This window comes from Euphorbia lathyris, chromosome 4 (genome assembly GCF_963576675.1).
Source record: "Euphorbia lathyris chromosome 4, ddEupLath1.1, whole genome shotgun sequence".
Taxonomy (NCBI): domain Eukaryota; kingdom Viridiplantae; phylum Streptophyta; class Magnoliopsida; order Malpighiales; family Euphorbiaceae; genus Euphorbia; species Euphorbia lathyris.
In genome coordinates, this window is record NC_088913.1 from 20,238,971 (window position 1) to 20,260,245 (window position 21,275).

The 21,275-nt window shown below is 36.1% G+C and overlaps 1 protein-coding gene and 1 long non-coding RNA gene across 3 annotated transcripts; one reads left to right on the plus strand and one right to left on the minus strand.

The window, feature by feature from the left end:
- Positions 1–260: 260 nt before the first annotated feature.
- LOC136227012 (uncharacterized) lies at positions 261–5,629 on the minus strand. The gene is made up of 3 exons (XR_010687954.1): positions 5,447–5,629; positions 5,259–5,364; positions 261–1,286 (listed from the first exon to the last, which is right to left on the minus strand). It is a non-coding gene; the product is annotated as an uncharacterized lncRNA (long non-coding RNA).
- A 575-nt stretch (positions 5,630–6,204) lies between these two features.
- Positions 6,205–8,418, plus strand: LOC136225701 (tubulin alpha chain). 2 transcript variants are annotated; one of them, XM_066013814.1, is made up of 5 exons: positions 6,211–6,453; positions 6,833–7,067; positions 7,155–7,525; positions 7,614–8,074; positions 8,157–8,418. In XM_066013814.1, the coding sequence occupies exons 1-5, from the start codon at positions 6,361–6,363 to the stop codon at positions 8,284–8,286; spliced, it is 1,290 nt and encodes a 429-aa protein (XP_065869886.1). In that variant the 5' UTR covers positions 6,211–6,360; the 3' UTR covers positions 8,287–8,418. The 2 variants fall into 2 exon arrangements, with proteins under 2 accessions (XP_065869885.1, XP_065869886.1); XM_066013813.1 differs by having other exon boundaries at positions 6,205–6,453; positions 7,614–8,418.
- Positions 8,419–21,275: the final 12,857 nt, after the last annotated feature.

Below are 21,275 nucleotides of genomic sequence, written 5' to 3' on the forward strand. Positions count from 1 at the left end.
CGAAATATGGAAGGCATTGTTACACAATCTGGTTTTGAATTTTTCAGCTTCAAGTTTGTTATATTAAGGCCTGAAATGTTGTAATTGAAATTTATCAAATTATGTTTTAATTGCAGGAACAAGTTACATGATTGTGTTACTGAAAAAATAAAATAGAACAAAGATAATACATTATGGAAAAATAAGAAACATATAACAACTGAAAATGAAAGAACCGAGAAATAAACCTCAAACCCTAAAACAAAATTAGTTGGGGGAAGTATGAATACAAATCAAAACCCCCAAATACCCATAAAAATCAACACCCATCTCAGAAAGAATTAGTAAAAGGGAGAAGGTTATTACCTAGAACGAAGAAAAATCCGTCCAAGGAGATCCCAACTCCGGACAAAATGCAGCGGCATGAGCACAATGCAATGCAAACGACACTTTAGTCACTAACGAGAGATGGTATAAAGGGTCCTATAGCAGAGAGATTCCGGCCAGAGAAGGGAGAGAGAGAGCAATCGAGTTTTACACTTAGGTTTGCATTTAGGAGTTGGGGAAATTAGGAAATGGCAGTTTATTTAAATTTAGGTATTGAGGTCATTAGTGTGGCCAATATGGCAACATTGGGGGTCGGATGTTCAAACAAGAGACTCCAATGATCCCTTATTATGGTCAATTAATGACATTTAATTGAGCGTTCGCATCTAAAAATGATGGTCTTTGGCGTCCTTTTATTTCAATGATCGTGGTCAATAAGGTATCATTAACCCCAATGACCTTTAACATCGGTTGTTTACAGAAACTACCGCTAATAAAAGATTCCATTAATTCCACTAGTGTCATTAAAAGATTCCACTCGCACATGAATTAAAAACCACAAAATATGATCATTACTTAGAGTTACACCACTACAACATTATCAATAATAAATGATAATAAATAAATAAAAACTAACTTTGAATCATTCTTCAACAGATGTAGATAGTATATATAGACATGGAGCAAAACCCTAATTAGTAAAGGATATTGAGCACATATCATCTATTTAGCTATCATATTCTAACTAAGAATATATGGACATCTAGACACCCATGATTTTGCAGAACCAAGTATGGCAACAGAATAAAGATTCTTTAAAATCAGCGTGGATCTAAACCGAGATAGAAATGAATAATGATTGAAATATTAGGGATAGAGATGGGGGCGAAAGATATTTTACTTCCGAAGTCGAAACAAAGATGAGATGGGGATAGTATCCACGAACCATGGGGATCCTTGTCCCATCTTTTAATAAATTCCTATCATGAGGAACCCAAAAAATCCCCAATTAGTTATAATAATAATAATAATAATAGAATATCTATTTAGGAGGTGTTGTCCTATTTAGTTCATACGATCACTCCATTTACACATAATCTACTTTACCATAATAATGACATATATATTTAGGTAATTAGTTCTAAACTACTAGATATTATCCATATGTATAGTGATTTGATTTCCATATTTATAAATGCATATTTGTTATTGCCTAATTTTTTTTAGCACCACTCATATACATTGAAATCAATTTGAATTGAATGTTTTTTAGATAGTATTTATTCTCACATTATATAATAAAAGAAAAAATTAAGCACTTTTTTTATAGGTATCTTCGTCACATGTGGATACTTGTACGAAATGAAAATGATTCATTTTTATGGAATTAAAACCTAAAGAGTGGTCAAAATCACAAAACAAGTTAAAAAAACCCAATTTGACTTTATAAATAAAATTAAGTAAAAATATAAATTTTTGACAACTTAACAACAAGAATTTTAAATGGATGGAGGCCTCGACACCAACATCCTAACTTGTCGTACAACAATAATAATAACGTGTTGAGGCCCCCACCCGATTTTCATCACGAATATAGGGAGCATGGGCTAGGCTAATCATAAAATGTTTCTGAGGGGCGAAATTCTCAACCTCCCAATAACGTGCAAGGTCAATTGGTAACTTCCTTGCTTAAGGACATTCTAACACGTCTTGCTGATAATGAGGTTTTTTTGTAGGGATTTGAGTCACCAAGTGGCTCATTTGAATCGCCAACAACAGGAAAGGCAACTAGGAACTCTCTCGACAAACATCGAGCAAAACCCACGGGCTAAAAATAGAGAGTCCGGTCAAGCGATAACTCTCCTTAATGGTAAGGGTTCGGATCCATCGGGCTCTAATATGGACGTCCTACAATAACCTCACCCACCGAGAAAGTCGACCTACTCCGACTATAAACGTAGCACCGATTTGCATTTTCCAAACCTTTGTTTTTATGTACCATACACGTTTTCCATTATTTTTGGTTTTGTTTCTACTTACTTTCGTCTCCTTTCGGTTTTTTATTTTTCACCTTCCGTGTTTTATTTTCAAGCATCACTTTTCATTTATACTTATTTTGTAATTCTTAGTTCAAGTTTTCATCCCTAAAACAACAAAAAACACGAAAAATAAAATCCCTCCTACATCCAAAGTTCACGTGGAGCGTGCCTTTGGCCACGCTCCACGTGAACCAGGCTCTGCCTTAGGAGCCGAACTCAAAGGCCTGTCACGCGAAGCGTACCCCCAAACATGCTCCGCGTGCAAACATACATGTACGTTTTAAAGAAAAATCATCAAAATGGTTCGGTGTTGGTCACGCGGAGCGTGCCCCCAAATACGCTCCGCGTGGCCTGGGGGAGTTGCGAACTGTAACTCCCCATGGCAGCTTTCCCCTTCCCCCAAACCTTCTTCCCTCTTTTCCCATCACTCCACCACCCTAACCACCTATCATATCCCATCAATCTCCTCACTTCTCTCTTCAACACTACACCTTTTCCACTTCTCCACTCCACTTCTTCTCCCACCAATCAATTTTCATATTAACCACCCATAAATCCTCATTACTCTCCATAAATTAAAATTAAATTCCAAATTAATCCACCATTAACTCTCACTTTAATTCTCCCATTATTCCCCTTAATTACCCTTAAATACCAAAATCCCAAAAATTAATTAAATAAAAAAAAACCTTAAAAACAACTCTTCAAATCCCATTTTTCCCGTTGCCTGTAAACCCCGGCACGTGAAGCGTGCCTTCTGGCAAGCTCCGCATGCCGTCTCCCTTTTGCGTCATTTTTGGTCAGAGACAAAGGCACGCGGAGCATGGCCCCCGCCAAGCTCCGCGTGCCCACGTCTCATTCAATAAAATTTGGGCAGAGACTCAGATACGCGGAGCGTGCCCTCTGGCAAGCTCCGCGTGCCTAGTCCCAATTCGACCTTTTTTTGGTCAAAAGCTTAGGCACGCGGAGCATGGCCCCCGCCAAGCTCCGCGTGCCTCCTGGGAACCCGAAATCCCTTTAGATTCCCCCTCTCTTCCCTATTTAAATCCCACTATTCACCTTTTTCTTCCCTACATTCACTCTTCCTACTCCCACCATCATTGTTGATCCCCCTCTGTTCATCTTTCTCTCAAACTTCCTCTCCCACCATGACTCGAAGATCAAAATGACCCACGGTAAACACCGCAATGGGCGATATCATCAATCAAAGACGTGCCCGTTCTTCCCGCACCAACCAAACACCATCCCCACCACGAAACACCAACGATATACCACCTCTCACCGCCTAGTTGCGTGCTCCCTTCCACATTATCACCGAAACTTACCCGGTTTCTGTGGAAAATAGAGGATAGATTCTAACAGCAAACAAAAGGTTGAAATTCTACTACAAAAATTCCTAAAGCAACAATTTAAGAGTACCGTTCCTTTATACTCACGTACAAAAACAAAATACCGATGCTCAATATTTAGGCATCCATCTGATAATAACTTTAAGTAATGTTCTCAAGTTGATTGTTGTAAAAATCATCCATGTTATTTGAAATCCCATCACATTCAAATGCCACATTTGTAAACTCATTCTATTTTTTTTTCTTTTTTCTTAAGATAAAAGAACTAATAATTAAAAAATTCTCATGTTGGCCGATAATAAATAACTACAATTAGGAGCAAATAAAGAATTATTGTTAAAAATAAGTCTAAAAGTCTCATGGGGAAAAAATTCCAATCGACAGAGAGATCCAACAACAATAAATGCATGAGTGCATCACCATAAGAATGGACGTGGAAACCTATATCGAACCAGAAGAAAACATTTGAAAAGGACAAAATTCAGGAACATAAAAACACTTAGAAAAATAGAGATATGGAGGAGAGATCAGGAAAAAAACTCAGCAGTAAGAAATTGAAGAAAGAGATTGAGAGGCACTGCCATGAGAAAGAAGAGGTTAAGACTTGAGAGTGGTTTACTAAGAAGATTAATAAAACTCAAGTCTGTGGAAGAACATTTAGTGATCAATAGACAAAATGGTTAACAAATTGTCACATAGAAATTCAAATGTAAGAATCAAAATAAGGCTACATATTAATTCTCCTCCAAAATGCAATTACCATAAACATACACATAATGGAAAAAAAGAATATGAAATACAAAGGAAGTGATTGAATTGAAAAAATAAGGTGAAATTAAAATATTTGGGACTAAGGATACGAAGGAAGAATGATAATGCCCATGGCATTTTCATCCCACTATAAAATAAAGATATTAGATTTTGCAATTTGGAATTTTCTAAAACAAAGAAAAAGCAATTATAATCCTAATTGAACAAAATCAAAATGAGACTACCGAAAATGAGAATTCGTAGCATATTGAATGAGGAAAAATCGCCCGAAACTCATGAGAGGGTGCGACAAAAATGCTGAGACAGGAAAAATCACCGCAACAGATGCAGGGAAAAGGAAAATTAGATTATTTAAGAGAGCCAATAGTGTTAACATTAAGCAGAAATCCTAAGAGATGGAACAATTGGGAGCCATTTTAGACAGCAGTTTTAAAACGTGAAAGAGTGGGCAATTTTATTAAGAGTGGGTTACTACCAGAGAAAGAGAAGCAAGTGGATGGATGGAGATGGAAATGAGATAAAACGTCAGAGCATCAGTTTCCTATAGATACAAATCAGAGAGAGAAATGGTTTTAGCATGAACAAATATTATTAATCATAAAAATAAAAAATAAGAAGAAAGCATTATGCACTGATGATTATATATATTTAATTAAAGAGAGGAAGTTTCTACTCTAATTTTAGCTACTTCTTTTCCACTACCCTGCAATCTGAAAGTTAACATCTTACATTCAACTAGAAGAAATTAAGTTTCACTAATTCAAATTCAATTGCAATTCTTTTTTTAAATTACCTTTAGAAGAAGGAAGCTCTTTCCTATCTTTGTTATAGAACTCTCTAATTGATACCAAGTTTGTTCCTCAGAAATTTTGAATAGTCACCATTCTCTTATTCGATAGCTGAATAAGAACACCCCACATAAAAATTACAGTATCAAAAATTAACTTTAAAAAAAACAGATGAAAACAGAAATCAACATACCCTGCAAACGATTAGGTCACCTTCATCATCATACTCAGCTTCCTTGCCCTTTTCTGCTTCTTCCTCTTTGATTTTCAGTTCTTCGATGAAGGTAAAGACGACGTGACGGACGAAGGCCTTGAAGCAATGGGTGGCTAGAATCGTGGTTTAAGAGAAATGAAGGAGGAGCGTGCAAGAGTTGGTTTCTTTAACAGTTACAAAATACTGCAATAAATCAATTTTAATCTATTAATATTTATTAAAATTAAAAGAATATTCTAGAAAAAAAGACACATAACCAAAACGTCTAAAATTCAACCAAATCAGCAATTCTAATATCCTGCTTTTAATAGATATAGATAGATGACAAAAATTGCACATTGGATAGGGAAAAATTAAAGGGTATAAACTAAAATTTTGTTTTCAAATATTAAGTTAGGCGGTAGAAATTAATATTCGTTTGAAGCCAAAATGAAAAAAATTGAAAGGAGTAACCTAGTTCAATGACAGGACGGCAAAATCCCATTTCCCAAACAGATCCAGAAAGGGTCCCATTCACGAGCATCCCTCCGTTTGTCCACATGGCACTCTATCTTTCTTAGCTGGCCACGAGCGGCAAAATTTAAAAAAAATTCAAAAATAGAGGATAAAGTAACCGTTACTACATCAAAGTCCAATCACTCCACGCCACGTCATTACACCACCTCCCCTAACCAAACCCCAGTTAAATCCACCAAATAACCCAAACCCCCAATTTATCCCTTCTTCTCCCCATAAATACCCCTTCGTTTCCCTTCCTCGCCTCCATCCATAGGGTTCAATCAGAAGACGTCTTGATAAACGTCTTCGCCTCTGTTACTCCTTTCTTCTTCTCCTTCTTCTGCTACTATTTCCATTTCTTTCTTTGTTTGTGAATTCAATTTCAATCAGCGAAAATGAGAGAGTGCATTTCGATCCACATCGGTCAGGCTGGTATCCAGGTCGGAAATGCCTGCTGGGAACTTTACTGCCTCGAGCATGGCATTCAGGTATGGGATCTGTCATTTCAAGGTTCTTTTCTTTAGATTTTGATTCATGATCTGTATTTTGAGAAAATGTATTGATAATTTATCTCGAGTATTTCTCATATGAAGCCTAGATCTGGTTGTTTTATTGGTTTGTCGTCAGATTGTTTGATTCAGTCTGCATTTTCCGAAATCTAGTTTTTGTATTTTGAAAATATGCTGATAAAATCTCGATTATTTCTCATCTGAAGCCTAGATCTGATTGTTTTATTGGTTTCTAGTTAGATTTGCGCTCAGATCTGTTGGTTTTGATTACCAATTGCTGTAGATCTGATATGAATTGATAGATTTGGGGTTTAGATGGACTATTGATAGATGTGAATTTTATTGTTTTCCTGTTCAGCCTGATGGCCAGATGCCAAGTGACAAGACAGTGGGCGGAGGTGACGATGCTTTCAACACCTTTTTCAGTGAAACCGGTGCTGGAAAGCACGTTCCTCGTGCTGTTTTCGTAGATCTCGAGCCTACTGTGATTGATGAGGTGAGGACTGGAACCTACCGTCAGCTCTTCCACCCAGAGCAGCTCATCAGTGGCAAAGAAGATGCGGCCAACAATTTCGCCCGTGGTCATTATACCAGTAAGTTTCTAATCGATTTGTTTATAACAATTGCATAAGTTAATGTTAATTGTATTCTAATGAGATGTGCATGTTTGTTTGATTCAGTTGGCAAGGAAATTGTTGATCTCTGCTTAGACCGTATCAGAAAGCTTGCTGACAACTGCACTGGTCTTCAGGGTTTCCTCGTTTTCAATGCTGTTGGTGGTGGTACCGGATCTGGTCTTGGATCCCTTCTCTTGGAGCGTCTTTCTGTTGACTACGGAAAGAAATCCAAATTGGGATTCACTGTCTATCCCTCTCCTCAGGTCTCCACATCGGTCGTTGAGCCCTACAACAGTGTGCTCTCAACTCACTCCCTCCTTGAACACACTGATGTAGCTGTGCTTCTTGACAATGAAGCCATTTATGACATCTGCAGGCGCTCCCTTGACATTGAGAGACCCACTTACACCAATCTGAACAGACTTGTCTCTCAGGTTGATACTTGCTCTCCATTTTCAAATTTGATTTTGGAATTGCATTTAATTAATAACATGTGCTTAACAATTTTGATTGTTTCCGCAGGTGATTTCCTCCTTGACTGCCTCTTTGAGGTTTGATGGTGCCCTTAATGTTGATGTAACAGAATTCCAAACCAATTTGGTCCCATACCCAAGAATCCACTTCATGCTTTCCTCCTATGCACCAGTGATCTCAGCCGAGAAAGCCTACCATGAACAGCTCTCAGTAGCTGAAATCACCAACAGTGCCTTCGAGCCATCATCTATGATGGCCAAGTGTGATCCTCGCCATGGTAAGTACATGGCTTGCTGCCTGATGTACCGTGGTGATGTAGTACCCAAGGATGTTAATGCTGCTGTTGCTACAATCAAAACCAAGCGCACCATTCAGTTTGTTGATTGGTGCCCAACTGGATTCAAGTGCGGTATCAATTACCAGCCACCCACTGTTGTTCCTGGTGGCGATCTTGCTAAGGTTCAGAGGGCTGTTTGTATGATCTCCAACTCCACCAGTGTTGCTGAGGTGTTCTCCCGTATTGATCACAAGTTTGATCTCATGTATGCCAAACGTGCCTTTGTGCACTGGTATGTGGGTGAGGGTATGGAGGAAGGAGAATTCTCTGAGGCACGTGAGGATCTTGCTGCTCTTGAGAAGGATTATGAAGAGGTTGGTGCTGAATCAGCTGAGGGTGAGGATGATGATGGGGAAGAGTATTAGATATGATATTGTTTGTTGAATGTCTGTCAGTAATCATGTTTCTTTCTGTTCTACAGTTTCTTGTTGATTGCTATATGTTATAATCTGAAGCTATCTTTGCTTCAAAGACTTGGTTTGTTATGATTAATATCAACTTTTAGTATTACTGCTATATGTTTCTTCTTATCATAACATTATGGTTTACTTGAAAAATTTGTGCAAATTTAAAGTTTTTAGATGACTGAATACTAATAGCTGTTCAAATTCATTCTAAAGATTTGTGCAAAATTTAATTTTTTAGTATGACTGAATAATACTATATAACTGTTTCAAAATCTTACAATTGGAGAAAATTGTCGGTTTATTTGCGTGCATGATTCAAAAGGTTACTTAGTTGTGGAAAAAACCATTTGAAAAATCTTAATGAGTTGGAGATGGGCTGATGTCTAAATAAACATTAAAAAAAAATAACAAAGAAAGCATAGAACGCACCAAAACAAATTTCTAAAGGGTAAATTACATCCATGGCTACTGAACTTTATTCATTATCACATTACGGCCACTCAATTTCATTTCTTCCTGGTATGGCCATTGAATTTTACGCTTTTTAACACTGGTGGTCACTTAACGCTTCAAAACGATTATTGATGGCTAAAAATAAAAAATCCAAAACGTTAATGATATTCTAAGGAACTTTAATTCTTGAAATTTTTTGTTTTGAGGCCATTTAGGTGTTGTTTGGTTAGGAAAGAGAAAGTGAATTTTTAAAGAGAAAAAGCTCCAAAAAATATGATTTTTGAAAATAAAAAATGTAGTTTTATGGTAAATGTCGTTTTGAACAACTTTAATTCTTGAATATTTTCAATTTAAGGTCGTTAACGTTAACGGTCATTTTGAGAAGTTAGTTAAAATTGAATGGCTACCGGTGTTAAAAAGTGTAAAGTTCAGTGATCATACCGGGAAGAAATGAAGTTGAATAGCCATAATGTGAAAATGGATAAAGTTCAGTGGCCATTGGTGTAATTTACCCAATTTCTAAATAACAAAATTTTAAGGTCGAGAGTCTTAAGCCAATTTATAAATCATAAAACTAAATATATAAATATAATAAAAAAATGGAAAATAAAATACTTATTTGAAATTTGGAAATTAAAAATTGAGTGAAAATAAAAATTATTAAGGAGTAGTAATATAGAGAGTTTTTCTTTTTTAAAGAGTAAAATATTCTCTTCTTTCTTTATCTAATGCTTTGAACCAGAAAAAAAAAGAAAGAGAAAGAGAAAGATATCGAAGCTGATAAATATTAGCTTTGTTTTAAATTTAACTAAACCCTACATAACACGGTGTCGTTTTGTATAGGTTCTTCATCAGCCGCCATGGCTGGACTCCAGCCATGGCGGTTCCTGTCGGAGCCAGGATAGAAACCCTTATCTTTGGAGTTTTCTGATGGGGCTAGAGGGTCGGTCGATCCTTCCCGCTCCCTCTGGCTCCGCCCCTGCATGCTAAGTAAGCAAGGGTTTAGAAGAATTGAAAACAATTGAATATCACACAATAGTGATGTTAAAATATTGGTTTTTGAGATACTTCCTGTTTATAATGTTTTTAATAAATCATTCTTCTATTATAAAAAATCTTTTTTTTTTAATTTAATGATGGACGTTTCTCTTTAATGGCAGACGATTTTTTCTTTATGGAAAACAATTCCTGGAAGCTGCTGGATCCAAAGGTTCTTAATGTTCCACGTGGTTACTTGATCCAAAAGCTTTTAATGCTTCGTATATCGTCATTTATTTCCTATGGTATCATGTCCCCCATTTTTTTTAGAAAGAAGTGTTGATGTTACGTTTCATTATTTGGACTTCTTTATATAGTGGTCTAAAAGGACTATTATGCAAATAAATAAATTTGTAGAACACACTTCAACCACTAAAATGTAAAAAATGGACAGTGTTTGAATTAGGACAATATTCATCCATGGACAGTATTTTCGGTTTCATTTTTGTTGATGTGTCAAGTTGCTATTGATGTATACAAATTAAAGAGTCTACCAAAGCTTAAATGTGGCATGTTATTCAATATAAAAGTATATTTATAAATTATATTTGTGATTTAATTTTTTATTTTATTTTTATACTAATATATCAAAGATAGTGGATGGTTGGACATTGTCCAACCAATATAGATGCTCTTAGTTTCATTGCTTTCGGTCTTAGAACTTATAGCTCCAGTTATTTTTTTCTCGTTCTCTCCCTCTCACATCTTGATTGGTGTCAATACTTGAATTACAACCTTTATCATTGTAAACTTCAAATGAGGTTGTGTCTTCTGCTTTGCAAGCATTCTCTTTTCCTTCCAAGTAAGTTACTTGATTTATTTTGTTCCGTTATTTTTTTTTTGTCTCTACCATAGGTAGTAAGAAGTCTAGTGTTTCTAAAGAAGCTTCTATCGAAACCTAGTTCAAAAGCCATACTTGAAACTTTCAAATATATTTTACAATTGCTAGAAATCGGAAACCTAAGAGAGAGAAAGAAAGAGATGAAGCTCTTAAAGGAGAAGGAAGGGTAAAATAGGGAGAAAGAGAAAAGTTAACCTGTTGAATAGAGAGTTAAAGGTAAAAAATGCGAGTTAACAGTAATAATGGCCATGAATGTCTTTAGTGTAAAGTTTGATGATTTTTATGTTACGTTTTGAAATTCAGTAGCCATACCGTGAAAATTGGCAACATTCACTAGCCGTGGGTGTAATTTTCCCAATATTACTCTTATATCGTAAATTCTCAGAACACCGAAAATACAAACTGTCAAATCGCGATCCCAAATACTTATAATTTCCAAAGTTCTCCGATCCGACCTATTCCACGTAATTTTCAATATGATCCTCACATGTCATGCTTTGAGCCCTCCGATGTACTATATTCTCGACGATTACTTCCTTCCTATGAATGCAGCAGATATTCTTCCAATGATTCCGGAATACTATCCTCGTACCCCGTATCCTCAAGAACTGTATATTGTTCCTCAAAATACAAGAAGCGATAGTTTTAGATCGTCCATAATACTAGAAGGATCTTCAAATACCGGCTCCATTCTCGAGTCTGAAGTTCCCGTAGTGTATGAACCAAATGCAAACAATAAAAAATCAGCAAAAATGAAGTGGAACAATGGACAATATGTAAATTTATGCCAAAGTTGGTTGGTAATAACCACATATCCAATTGTGGGCATAGATCAAGCGAGAAAAGATTATTGGAAGAAGATTGCAAATTACTATAATTAGTGGAAGAAGGAAGGTCTTAAGGTGAATGATCAAACAGTTAACTAAAATTGGATCTAGTTGAGCACCTTTAGTAACGTTTCGGAATCATTGACCTTACTAATTGATGATCGATAAATTTTGTTCTTTCAATCATGTTATCGTTTTAATTTAATGCATTTAATTTGCTCCTCACATGTTTTTGGCAAATAGCCTGTTCATTATTTCCTAGTTCGAGCTTGAAAGGAGATTAATGGCGTTGCTAAAGAAAATTTCAGCCAAGTGACCAATATTTTTCCGGACTCAAGAATTTGCATTGTTCTAGACAGTGTTTTGAAAACCGGACCGGACCGGCTGGTCGAACCGCGAACCAGTCAAGTGTCCGGTCCGGTTTTAGCTATACATGTTCAACTATATTAAACCGCATCAAACCGGGGTTGAACCGTGAACCGGTGTTGAACCAGTGAACCGGATTGACCCTGGTTTTTTACCATTTTTTGAAAAAAATATTGAATTAAGGAAAAAATTTAAAAATTAGGTAGAGAACAATCTCTTTAATAATTGGTGTTAATTAATTTAATTTTAATCTTAATATTATGTTAAACTATGAGTTTGATTTTAGATGTGTGAATTTTTAATTAATGTGTTAAATTAAGGATTGGTTACCGATGTGTGAACTTTTATATTATCCGTATGATTTTTAATTTTTAATTAATATGTTAACTTAAGAATTGTTTATTATATGTATGAAATTTTTAATTTTATGTTCAATGAAACATCATTTTATTTTTTTTATATATATATATATTTATTTTTTTTATCCGGTTGAACCATTCCGGTTGAACCATTCCGGTTGAACCTATTGAACCTTAAACCAGTTGTCTCACCGGTTCAATGTTCGGTCCGGTTTTCAAAACATTGGTTCTAGACGGCCGCTAAGTTTGGCTTTCTTTGTTTTTTTGTTTTTTTTTTACTGCTGCTTTTGGTAAAAAAAAAAAAAAAAAATCCAAAAATCATGTAGATTTTTGTCAAATAGGTTGTTTAAATCACCAATACCCAAAAACAACTATATTTGTTTAGCAATTGAACACCCAACCAAAATATGGTAAGCGGTCTCCAAACTTGAAGTCTTCATTGTCTTAAGACAATTTATTGGAAGGCAATCTGACAGAGACTGACGGACCTTATTTTTAGACTAAGAGCATCTCTATAATAGAGGGTGTTCAAAAAAGTGCCAGCTGACAGTGAGTGTCAAGAAGGTTGCTTGAAGGTTGTCAAACTTTTTTTAATATAAAAAAGTGATTTACTTGAATAATATTTGTACATATTTTTGATGGCTTTCTCTCTCATTTCACTATTGGTCGACAATATTTATAATTAAAATAAATTATATATTAAATAATGATTTGTGAGATCATTGTAACAATTTTTAAAATATTAGAGCATTTTTAAACAAAAGTTGCCAATCGTGATGTGGATTATTAAATTAATAAAATATTATATTTTAGTATGATGTGGTAAGTTTTGGCACTTTTTGAAGCAACTCTATTGTAGATGCTCTAAGAGCATCTCCAAGAGACTCTTAGGCCTTGTTTGGATGATGGTATTTTAAAGTAAAGTAAGGTATGGTAAGGTAAGTGAAGTGAATGAAATAATTTGTTGTGTTTGGATAGGAGTTAAGGTAAGTGATGGTTTAATAATGTAATTGTGTTTGGTTTGATGGTAAGGTAAAGTAAGGTAAGGTAAGTTATATACAAAATTACTTTTATATCCAAACAATGTCTTATTTTAAAATAAAATATAGAGGATAATTTTGGAAAAGAAAAATCTGTCACCTCCCTACCCTCCAATTTGGGGTGTAAAGAAAATCAGCCAAATTTCACCCCACCTACCCTCACTTACTATTACATTTAATTACACCTCGAAACAAACAAGAATAGCTACACTCACTTACTTTAAAATACCTCCATCCAAACATGCTGTTAGTGAACTCTCTATAAATAATATAAATAATTGACTCTTAGTGATTTAAGAGTGACTAAGATATATCATCTACAACAATGCTCTTTATATTCACCCTTTATTTATTATTTTATTATTATTTATTGTTATATTACCAATAGTGTGAGGAGAGAGACTTATTAATAATAAGTTATTAATATAATATGAAGTTAGGGGGCACTAAGAGGTGGAGAGAGACTCTCTATTAATAGAGAGGATGAGGAGACTCTTAGTGATTTGAGGAGCCACTAAGAGGCTGTTGGAGCTGATTTTTTATTCTCTCTCCTCAAATTTTAACTTAAGAGCCAATTTAAGAGGCTGTAGATGCTCTAAGACAACCAAATTTGAAACTCTTTATTTTTCAGGGATCCTCAGTTCCTATTCTCGTTTCGACTTCTGAGGGAAAATGCCCCCACTGCATCCCCATTTCTCAAGCACATAATTTGTGATATCTCCTATTATACTTCTTATTTATCTATCTCAAATTGCGAAGTTAGTTTTCCTAGGGAAATGTGGTACATGTTCAGGAATTTTCACATGCACCTTAATGAGCAAGTGAATTTACTTATTCACGTTAGATATAGACTTATTAAATCTAAGCCTCAGCATGCTTTGAATCTCCACCTTATGATTCTAATAAAGCTAGATTTAACGGTGAATGAGCAAATTCTACTTACTCATTAAGGTGCATGTGATCAAGACTGGGTACATGTTTTGTATATTTGTCCAGTGGTTTTAAGTAATGAGTTAGTTCTCAAAGATGCACTATATGTTCCTACATTTTAGTAGGACTTACTATCAAACAGTAAGCTAACGAAATCCATCAATTTCTATCTCATTGTGATTGGAAAATCTTGTGTTATATATTAGTAAGTCAATCACCAACTTATCTAGATATTTCTAGGTTATTCACCAAAAATAATTAGGTGGGTTGATATTTTGTCAACTGTGGTTGTAACTTGATGTGATGACCAATCTAAAATCATATAAATAGGTGTGTTTTGTTTGAGCTAAGTGCACCAAATAATTGGGTGGAATTGTATGCAAAAGAAAAATAGAGCGTGTGACGCGAGTTTGGTTTTAATAAATGTTTTTATATTCAATTTTTGTCATTTGATTACTTTACAAGTGATATTAGAGCACCCGGTTAGGACCGATCGCTGAGTGCTAAAGAGTTCACAACCCGAGATCGCGGTGATACGAGTTATTGTTAGCATGCAGTCCGAGACTGTGAAAATTATTGATCGGGGAACAAGCTTAATTATTTGATCAAAGGAGATAATCAAGCTGTAATGGCTAATGTGGCTGCCTCGATAAGCACTCTGAAAAAAACTTAATAATAATAATTATAGTACTTAGAGTATTCTTATGTAATTTTATCTGCTCGGACAAGGTTTATGTGAGCTTGTTAGAGGCAATGACACAACACCTCAAACGGAACAAAATTACCTTAAAAAGTGGAAGGTCACGTGTGGTAAAACAATGTATTTTTTTTTTATCTATCTCATTGGAGGACGATTTGCTGCAACACATCAAGGATGCCAAAACCCTTAAAGAAGCATAGGACATTCTTACCAGATTATCTGTAAAAACAATTGATGCCAAGCTCCCACACCTCGAGAACGAGTTATTGTCGGTCTCTCAATAAGAGATATCGGTGAGTCAATACTTTACTAAAGTTAAAACTTTATGTAAAGAAATTTCAAAATTGGATCCTGAAAATAAATTATTGAAACAAGAATCAAAAGAACCATAATCCATGGGTTTTTATCATGAGTTTAACACGCTTCTCAAGGAAACCTATGGATGGGCTAAAGAGCCAAATTTAAACGAGTTAGAAAAAATCTTGGCTAAACAAGTGGATCTAGATAAACAAATGTCTAAAGTCTTGATCAAGGATGAAGATAAAGCTCTTTTTAGAAATAAAAAGAGCAATGATCCAGAAAGCGCGAGATCAAGAGATGGAGGAAGGTTCAAACAAGGATGGTAGAAAAGGACACAAAGAGGGAGTTGGAAACAATGACAAACTTGCCACATCCATAATGAAGTAGATGAGAAGGCGTATTAATGTAAGAAACAATCAATGAAAGAGGGCCACTTTGCTCGAGATTTTTGTTAAAAGAATGTAGAAGGAAACGTCGCAACATCCACACACTCCAAAAATGAAAGAGAAGAACAATTAGATTTGCAGATTTCATGTGCTATTACAGAACCAGTGATATGCGATTCACTAATACCTTCTAAAGTAGATGAAAAGTAAGAGCGAGCACTTGATGATGGGCATCAAGAGGAGGAGGAAATAATGAGGCAACTGGGTTCCCTTTAGCTTCTTGATTCTATGCGGGTCATTGAAAGTTTGGGTGGTGACGAGAAACCGCTCAAGGGGCTTTCCATTAAAGAAAGGGACAAGGGAGTTTCATAAAAATAGGCATTAGCTTCGTGTGAAACACTTCCACCCAAGGAAGAGGTGGAGCGTAAACAACAAGAATTGTTGGCAAGATGGTGGTTGTGCCTTGATATAGCTATAAAGAAATGCAGCTTGAGAATGTATTTCATGTATTTGGGATGACAAAGAACTTGATATCAATGTCTGACATCCTCGGGAAACTATGTGGTATTTTGTCCGAACAATATAAATGTCTACCAAAGTTTGAGGCTGATGAGCATACCTCTTATGGAAGGACAAAAACTAGATGATGTCTATGTAATGTGTTATCACCATATTTCATAGAGTCTATAGTGTAGTTTTAATCTTATTTACATGCTTTTCTAGCCTTAATACCTTGATTTATAGTGTCTTTTGCCTATTATTTGTCTAATAAGTGTTTTGAGATGTTTTAGGAACAATCGAGGGTAAAACGGTGCAAAATGGAGAAAACTTGTGCTACTCACCCACCTACTCGGCGAGTAGGTGGGCTAGTAGCTCAAAATCACGAAAATTTGTGCTACTCGCCCACCTACTCGGCGAGTAGGTGGGCTAGTAGTGATTCAGATTTGTTCTATTTGATCTCTACTTCGAGAAGCGCAACCAAAATCCAACTCCAATCACTCTATTTCGACCCTAAGAAGGCTATAAGACATATTTGGACTAGGAGGTGACATCAAGCACTATAATTGGGAGCTCGAGCTATAGAAATCAATTAATTACCATATAATATATTTATGCTTAATATAGTTTAGTCATAGTTTAGTTTTACTTTCTGTCTTTATATTTCAGTTCATTTATTATTTTCATTCTGTTATCAGTTTAGTTAAGCAACTTGACATTTAATTGTTCTTCACCTTTTATGAATCAAGTTTGGTTGATTTGGTTTCAAGTTCCATCTTCCTCCATCTTATTCTTGAATTAATAAACCTAAACTTAATAAACAAAAGTTCCTAATCGACCTATCCCATTATGCCTCCATGTATTAGCTCAGACATAAGCTAAGACACTATAGGCTAGGATGGCGATGAACCATGTTTAGCAAATAGGGATCAATAAATAAGCGTTTTGGTTATGTTGTAGGAGTAACCGAGAATTAACTAAAATCAATGCTTACCTCTATCTAAGAAACCTAATCAAGTAATTGTTGGTCCCTTAGTAATATGAGAATTAGTTCCAGGGGGGTTAATCGAACTATTGAGGATTTAAAAAACTTTTTCACTATTAAGCGTTTCTTACAGCACACAACACAACTCAGAGTGCAGAGTTTGAGGTTCAGAGGCAACATTAGTTGATTTCCAACTAAGATTGCTTCTGTCCTTGATTCAGAAGACAACTCTTAGGGGACTTCCGAATTTTGCACGTTCAATATATTACTCTGATTAGTTTAACAGTTCCAAATTAATAAGCAAGCAAATGTATACAGAGTAAGAGTTAGAAGATGATACTAAGCAGATTTATCCTGGTTCGTCCTCTTGCCTACATCTAGTCTCCAGAATTCATCTTCCGAGCTTTAATCCACTACTGAGCTCTTTCTAGTAGAGCACAAACCCTTACACTAGATATTGAGATATTACAGAGTACCTTCCTCTATAACCTACACTCAACTATGTAACTCTGTTTGCTAAATACCGAACAAACAGAGCTTCCGAACTAATCTATAAGATTGATAGTTTTTGTTCTAAACTAAGAACACTTTGAAAGAGCTTTAAGAAAAGATTACACAGAGAAATATGAAAGTTTGTGTAACAGTTCTTGCTTTGCTTTTTGATTTGCTTGGAACTTCAAGAAAGTGATTCACTTAGAGTTTTGTTTCATTGAAGATCAGTTCCAATGTTGCAAATGCGAGGCCTTTTATAGTTGACTCTTGAGGCAGATATTATTTTGAAATTCAAAATAACCATTGAGAGGGAAACGTTCAACTGTCATTTTCACTCTCCAAAGGCCAGTGCCAACAACCAATTATCTTCTATCTTTTATTCGTTGGTTTGTTTGTTGCGCTGTTGTCCAGAGTTGGTTGGAGTCAGTCTTCTTGGTCTAACCAAATTAGACAAATCCAGGTTGACCAGGAGACAAGCCGTCTGTGGTTCTGAAACTTTCCTTATCTGGTATGGGCAATATCAGTTGTGTGCAAGTCAACTCTGTCTATGTTCATCGTTTGATGATCTTTTCCAACGTGGCTTGATTCTTGTCTTCCGAAATGCCTTTGTCTTTTAGAGAGCTGGAAGGCTTCTGGATCCTTCTGTAGGTTGGGCTTAATGCTTTGAATCACAAGCTTTCTTGATTTGGGCTTTGATTTAAGCCTTAAGGCCCAATTACATTTCTTTGAACTATTGCTAATTTTAATCAAACACTTCAACAAACACATTAGTATAAATAAATCAATATTTTATTTTTAATGTGTTATTAATTATGGAGATATTAATTTAATTTAATATTTTTGTCATAATCAAAATCAATGTGAAAATTATGTTTCAACAAACTCCCCCATTTTGATGTTGGCAAAAATATCCAATATTTGAATATAATAATTTCCCCCCCCATAATTGTTGAGCTTAATTAGCTTATGGATTCTCCCCCATAAGGGTTGCACTTCTGAAGTATATCTTTAATTTTGAACAGGAAACAGTTGTTAACGTTCAATAGTAGGGACTAAATTCAGAGGCGGAAGCATTTTTAAGCATAGTTAGAATAAGTTGTTTGATTTTAATTCAATAGCATATGAGTTAGCTTAGAGAGTTAAGAGTTCAAGGATTGAGCACGAAAGATAAAACAATTAATCAATAACAACAATTTATGAAAAGATAAGGATATATTAACAAGTCAGCAAACAACACAACATCATGTTCTGAATAAGACTAAACAGTCTATTGGTACAATCACTAAGAAGGGCTAAAAACTACAGGACCCTAATCTTAACACTTGATATTGGCTTGAACGTTTTTAGAATGCCTCTTAGGATTCAGAGTTTGTTGAGATTGTTGTTGCTTTGTTGAAGGGACTGTAGTAGTAGCTTGTCCAGAAGGTGCTGGGTTTTCAGGCTTGGAAGAAGTATTATGATGTTCACCTTCAGAGGACTTAGCCTTGTCCTTATTGTTCTCCCCCTTTTTTCCAACATCAACAACTGGTAAAGGGTCTGGAGGGACGGAATGAGTTCCAACAACAGGCCGAACATTGAGTTGTTGGGTGAACTCAGTAAGCTTCTTAGTATTGGTATTTAATCCAGCAAATAAGGTCTGGTCATTTTGTTCTTGTGATGAAGGGATTGCGCCAGAGTTACTCATGTAGGTGATGACAAATTGAAAGGCTTTGGTATGCCAGACAATGCATTCAGCAAGTACAGAAGTGTACTTTTGATGAATGTTGATCAAGGCCTAATCCAGTAGACAGTTTTGGCTTGCTAGAGTCTGAACTTGGCGAAGAGTATCAGAGTTCTATTGAAAGATGGTAGAGTCCTTTTGATCGAGAGTTTCCATCAGTGTACTATTGATGTTTAGAAGGCAGATTGATTCAGCAATCTGATCAACAATAGATGAGGAAGTTGTCTCTATTGTCTGCTGGATCTTGTTGAGCTCTGAGTTCATCTTACTGAACTTAATGGCTAGGCATGAAGAAAGTTGTTCAACAGATGGCACATTCTGGGGTAAAGCTTGAATTTTGGCTTCAAGAAGATTCATGTGCTGAATCATCGTGAGTTGGAGTGCCGCCATTCGTTCATCAAAGACATGATTGTCTTGCTGGGAGACCAATGCAATAACACTGTTGAGTAAGGATTTAATAGATGAGAGTTCATTCAGTAGTTGCATTGTCTTAGTAAGAGTGTTTCTCTCAGAAGATGGCACAGAAGTGGAAGCAGAGGCTTGAGCCTTAGCCATATATGAGATCAGGTCAAAAGTGGCCTTCAGAAGTTTTTGACCCTCAGCAGTTGCAGAAGAAAATTCAGAGGTTGAAGCATGCTGCTGGTTCTCGCTTGTGGATGGTTGGGTTTGGATAAGTGCAATTAAAGGTTCAGAGCCAAGTTCCTTGGGGTTTTCTAGTGGATTTATGGAGGAGGATGGAGGAATATTGGTGGGTTGATCCACACCAGAGTCTTGAGCCTCAGGTTGCCCAGACACATGTTCAGAAGCATGCTCAGTAAGAATTTGGAGATCTAGAGCAGAGGCTGTTAGTTCTGCTGATTGCCCCTTATTGGCTTGTGTTTTAGAGGTATGGCCTTTGGTGGCTTCATCGTTGGCTTGTTCCTTAGAAGTAGGAAAAGAGGCTTGATTTTCCTTATTTGACTCAGAGGCCAAGGGTTATGTTTGAGTGAGTTCGGGGAAGGAGAGGTCAAGATCATTTGGATCCAAATCAAAGTCACAGTCAGATGCATCTAGTTCAGCAAAATTGACCTGAAGTTTATTGCTCTTCTTCTTAAATCTCTTATTGGGCTCAATAGATGATGATTTAGGTTTAGGAGAGGTGGCTGGCTCAGAGGAAGGAATGATAGGATATGGTGGAGGAGAAGGGTTATGTTCAGAGGTTTGTTGATCCTTGCTTAGGATGTTTATGACAGAAGCAACTGTAGATGAAGGAGGTGCAATACTTACTCGATTTGTAATGGGAGGAACAAAGGGGGTTCCTCTACTGAAGATTTCCCCTTACTTCTGTTGTTGTGCGAAGTATGAATCTTCTATGATTGCAACTTTCAGAGGTTTAGAAGAGAGTCTCTTGAGTGTAAGGGTCTTTTTCATGGGAGGCTGTTGATCAGCCAAAATCTACAATCCAGCTCTCTTGGAGGGCTTGCTGGTTTCTGGGGCCTTTGAAATTTTCTCAGTGTTAGGCTTCCTAACAGTAATAATTTCCTGCTCAGAATCAGTTTTAGAAGTACTGACTTTGGCCTTCTTTGTGCCTTCCTTTCTAGGTGACTTTTCAGCTGGCTGTTTAGATGACTTCCTTTTATGCCTCTTGCTGTCCTTCTTAGGAGCTGCATCCGATGCTCCTTCTCTGGATCTTTTGCTCTTGGCAGCCTTGGCAGCAGCTGTTAGGGCCTTTTTATATAGAGTCTTAGGTATGGTTTTAGGCCTATTTATGTGTAATTATCATCTGTTTACCATAGTTTATGTGGTATTTTCTCCATTACACGCTTAATGTGCACTTTGAGGTGTTTCAAGTACAATTGAGGAAGAAACGGAGCAAAACGAAGGTTGAAAGAACTCTCTACTCGATGAGTCGGTATTGATACTCGACGAGTTACATCAGCTTCTCGATGAGCTAATTAACTCATCCAGACCAGACAGTCATCAAGCTAACTCAACAAATTGGAGATAAAAGTCAACCTTAATTTCCCGACATTAGACACCTACTCGACGAGT

What these genes read in the sequence shown, in the direction of transcription:
- LOC136225701 (XM_066013813.1), top strand. Translation starts at nt 6,361, where the DNA reads ATGAGAGAGTGCATTTCGATCCACATCGGTCAGGCTGGTATCCAGGTC. An exon ending in GCCTCGAGCATGGCATTCAG is followed by an intron (nt 6,454 to 6,832) that starts GTATGGGATCTG and finishes TTTCCTGTTCAG; the next exon opens with CCTGATGGCCAGATGCCAAG. An exon ending in CGCCCGTGGTCATTATACCA is followed by an intron (nt 7,068 to 7,154) that starts GTAAGTTTCTAA and finishes TGTTTGATTCAG; the next exon opens with TTGGCAAGGAAATTGTTGAT.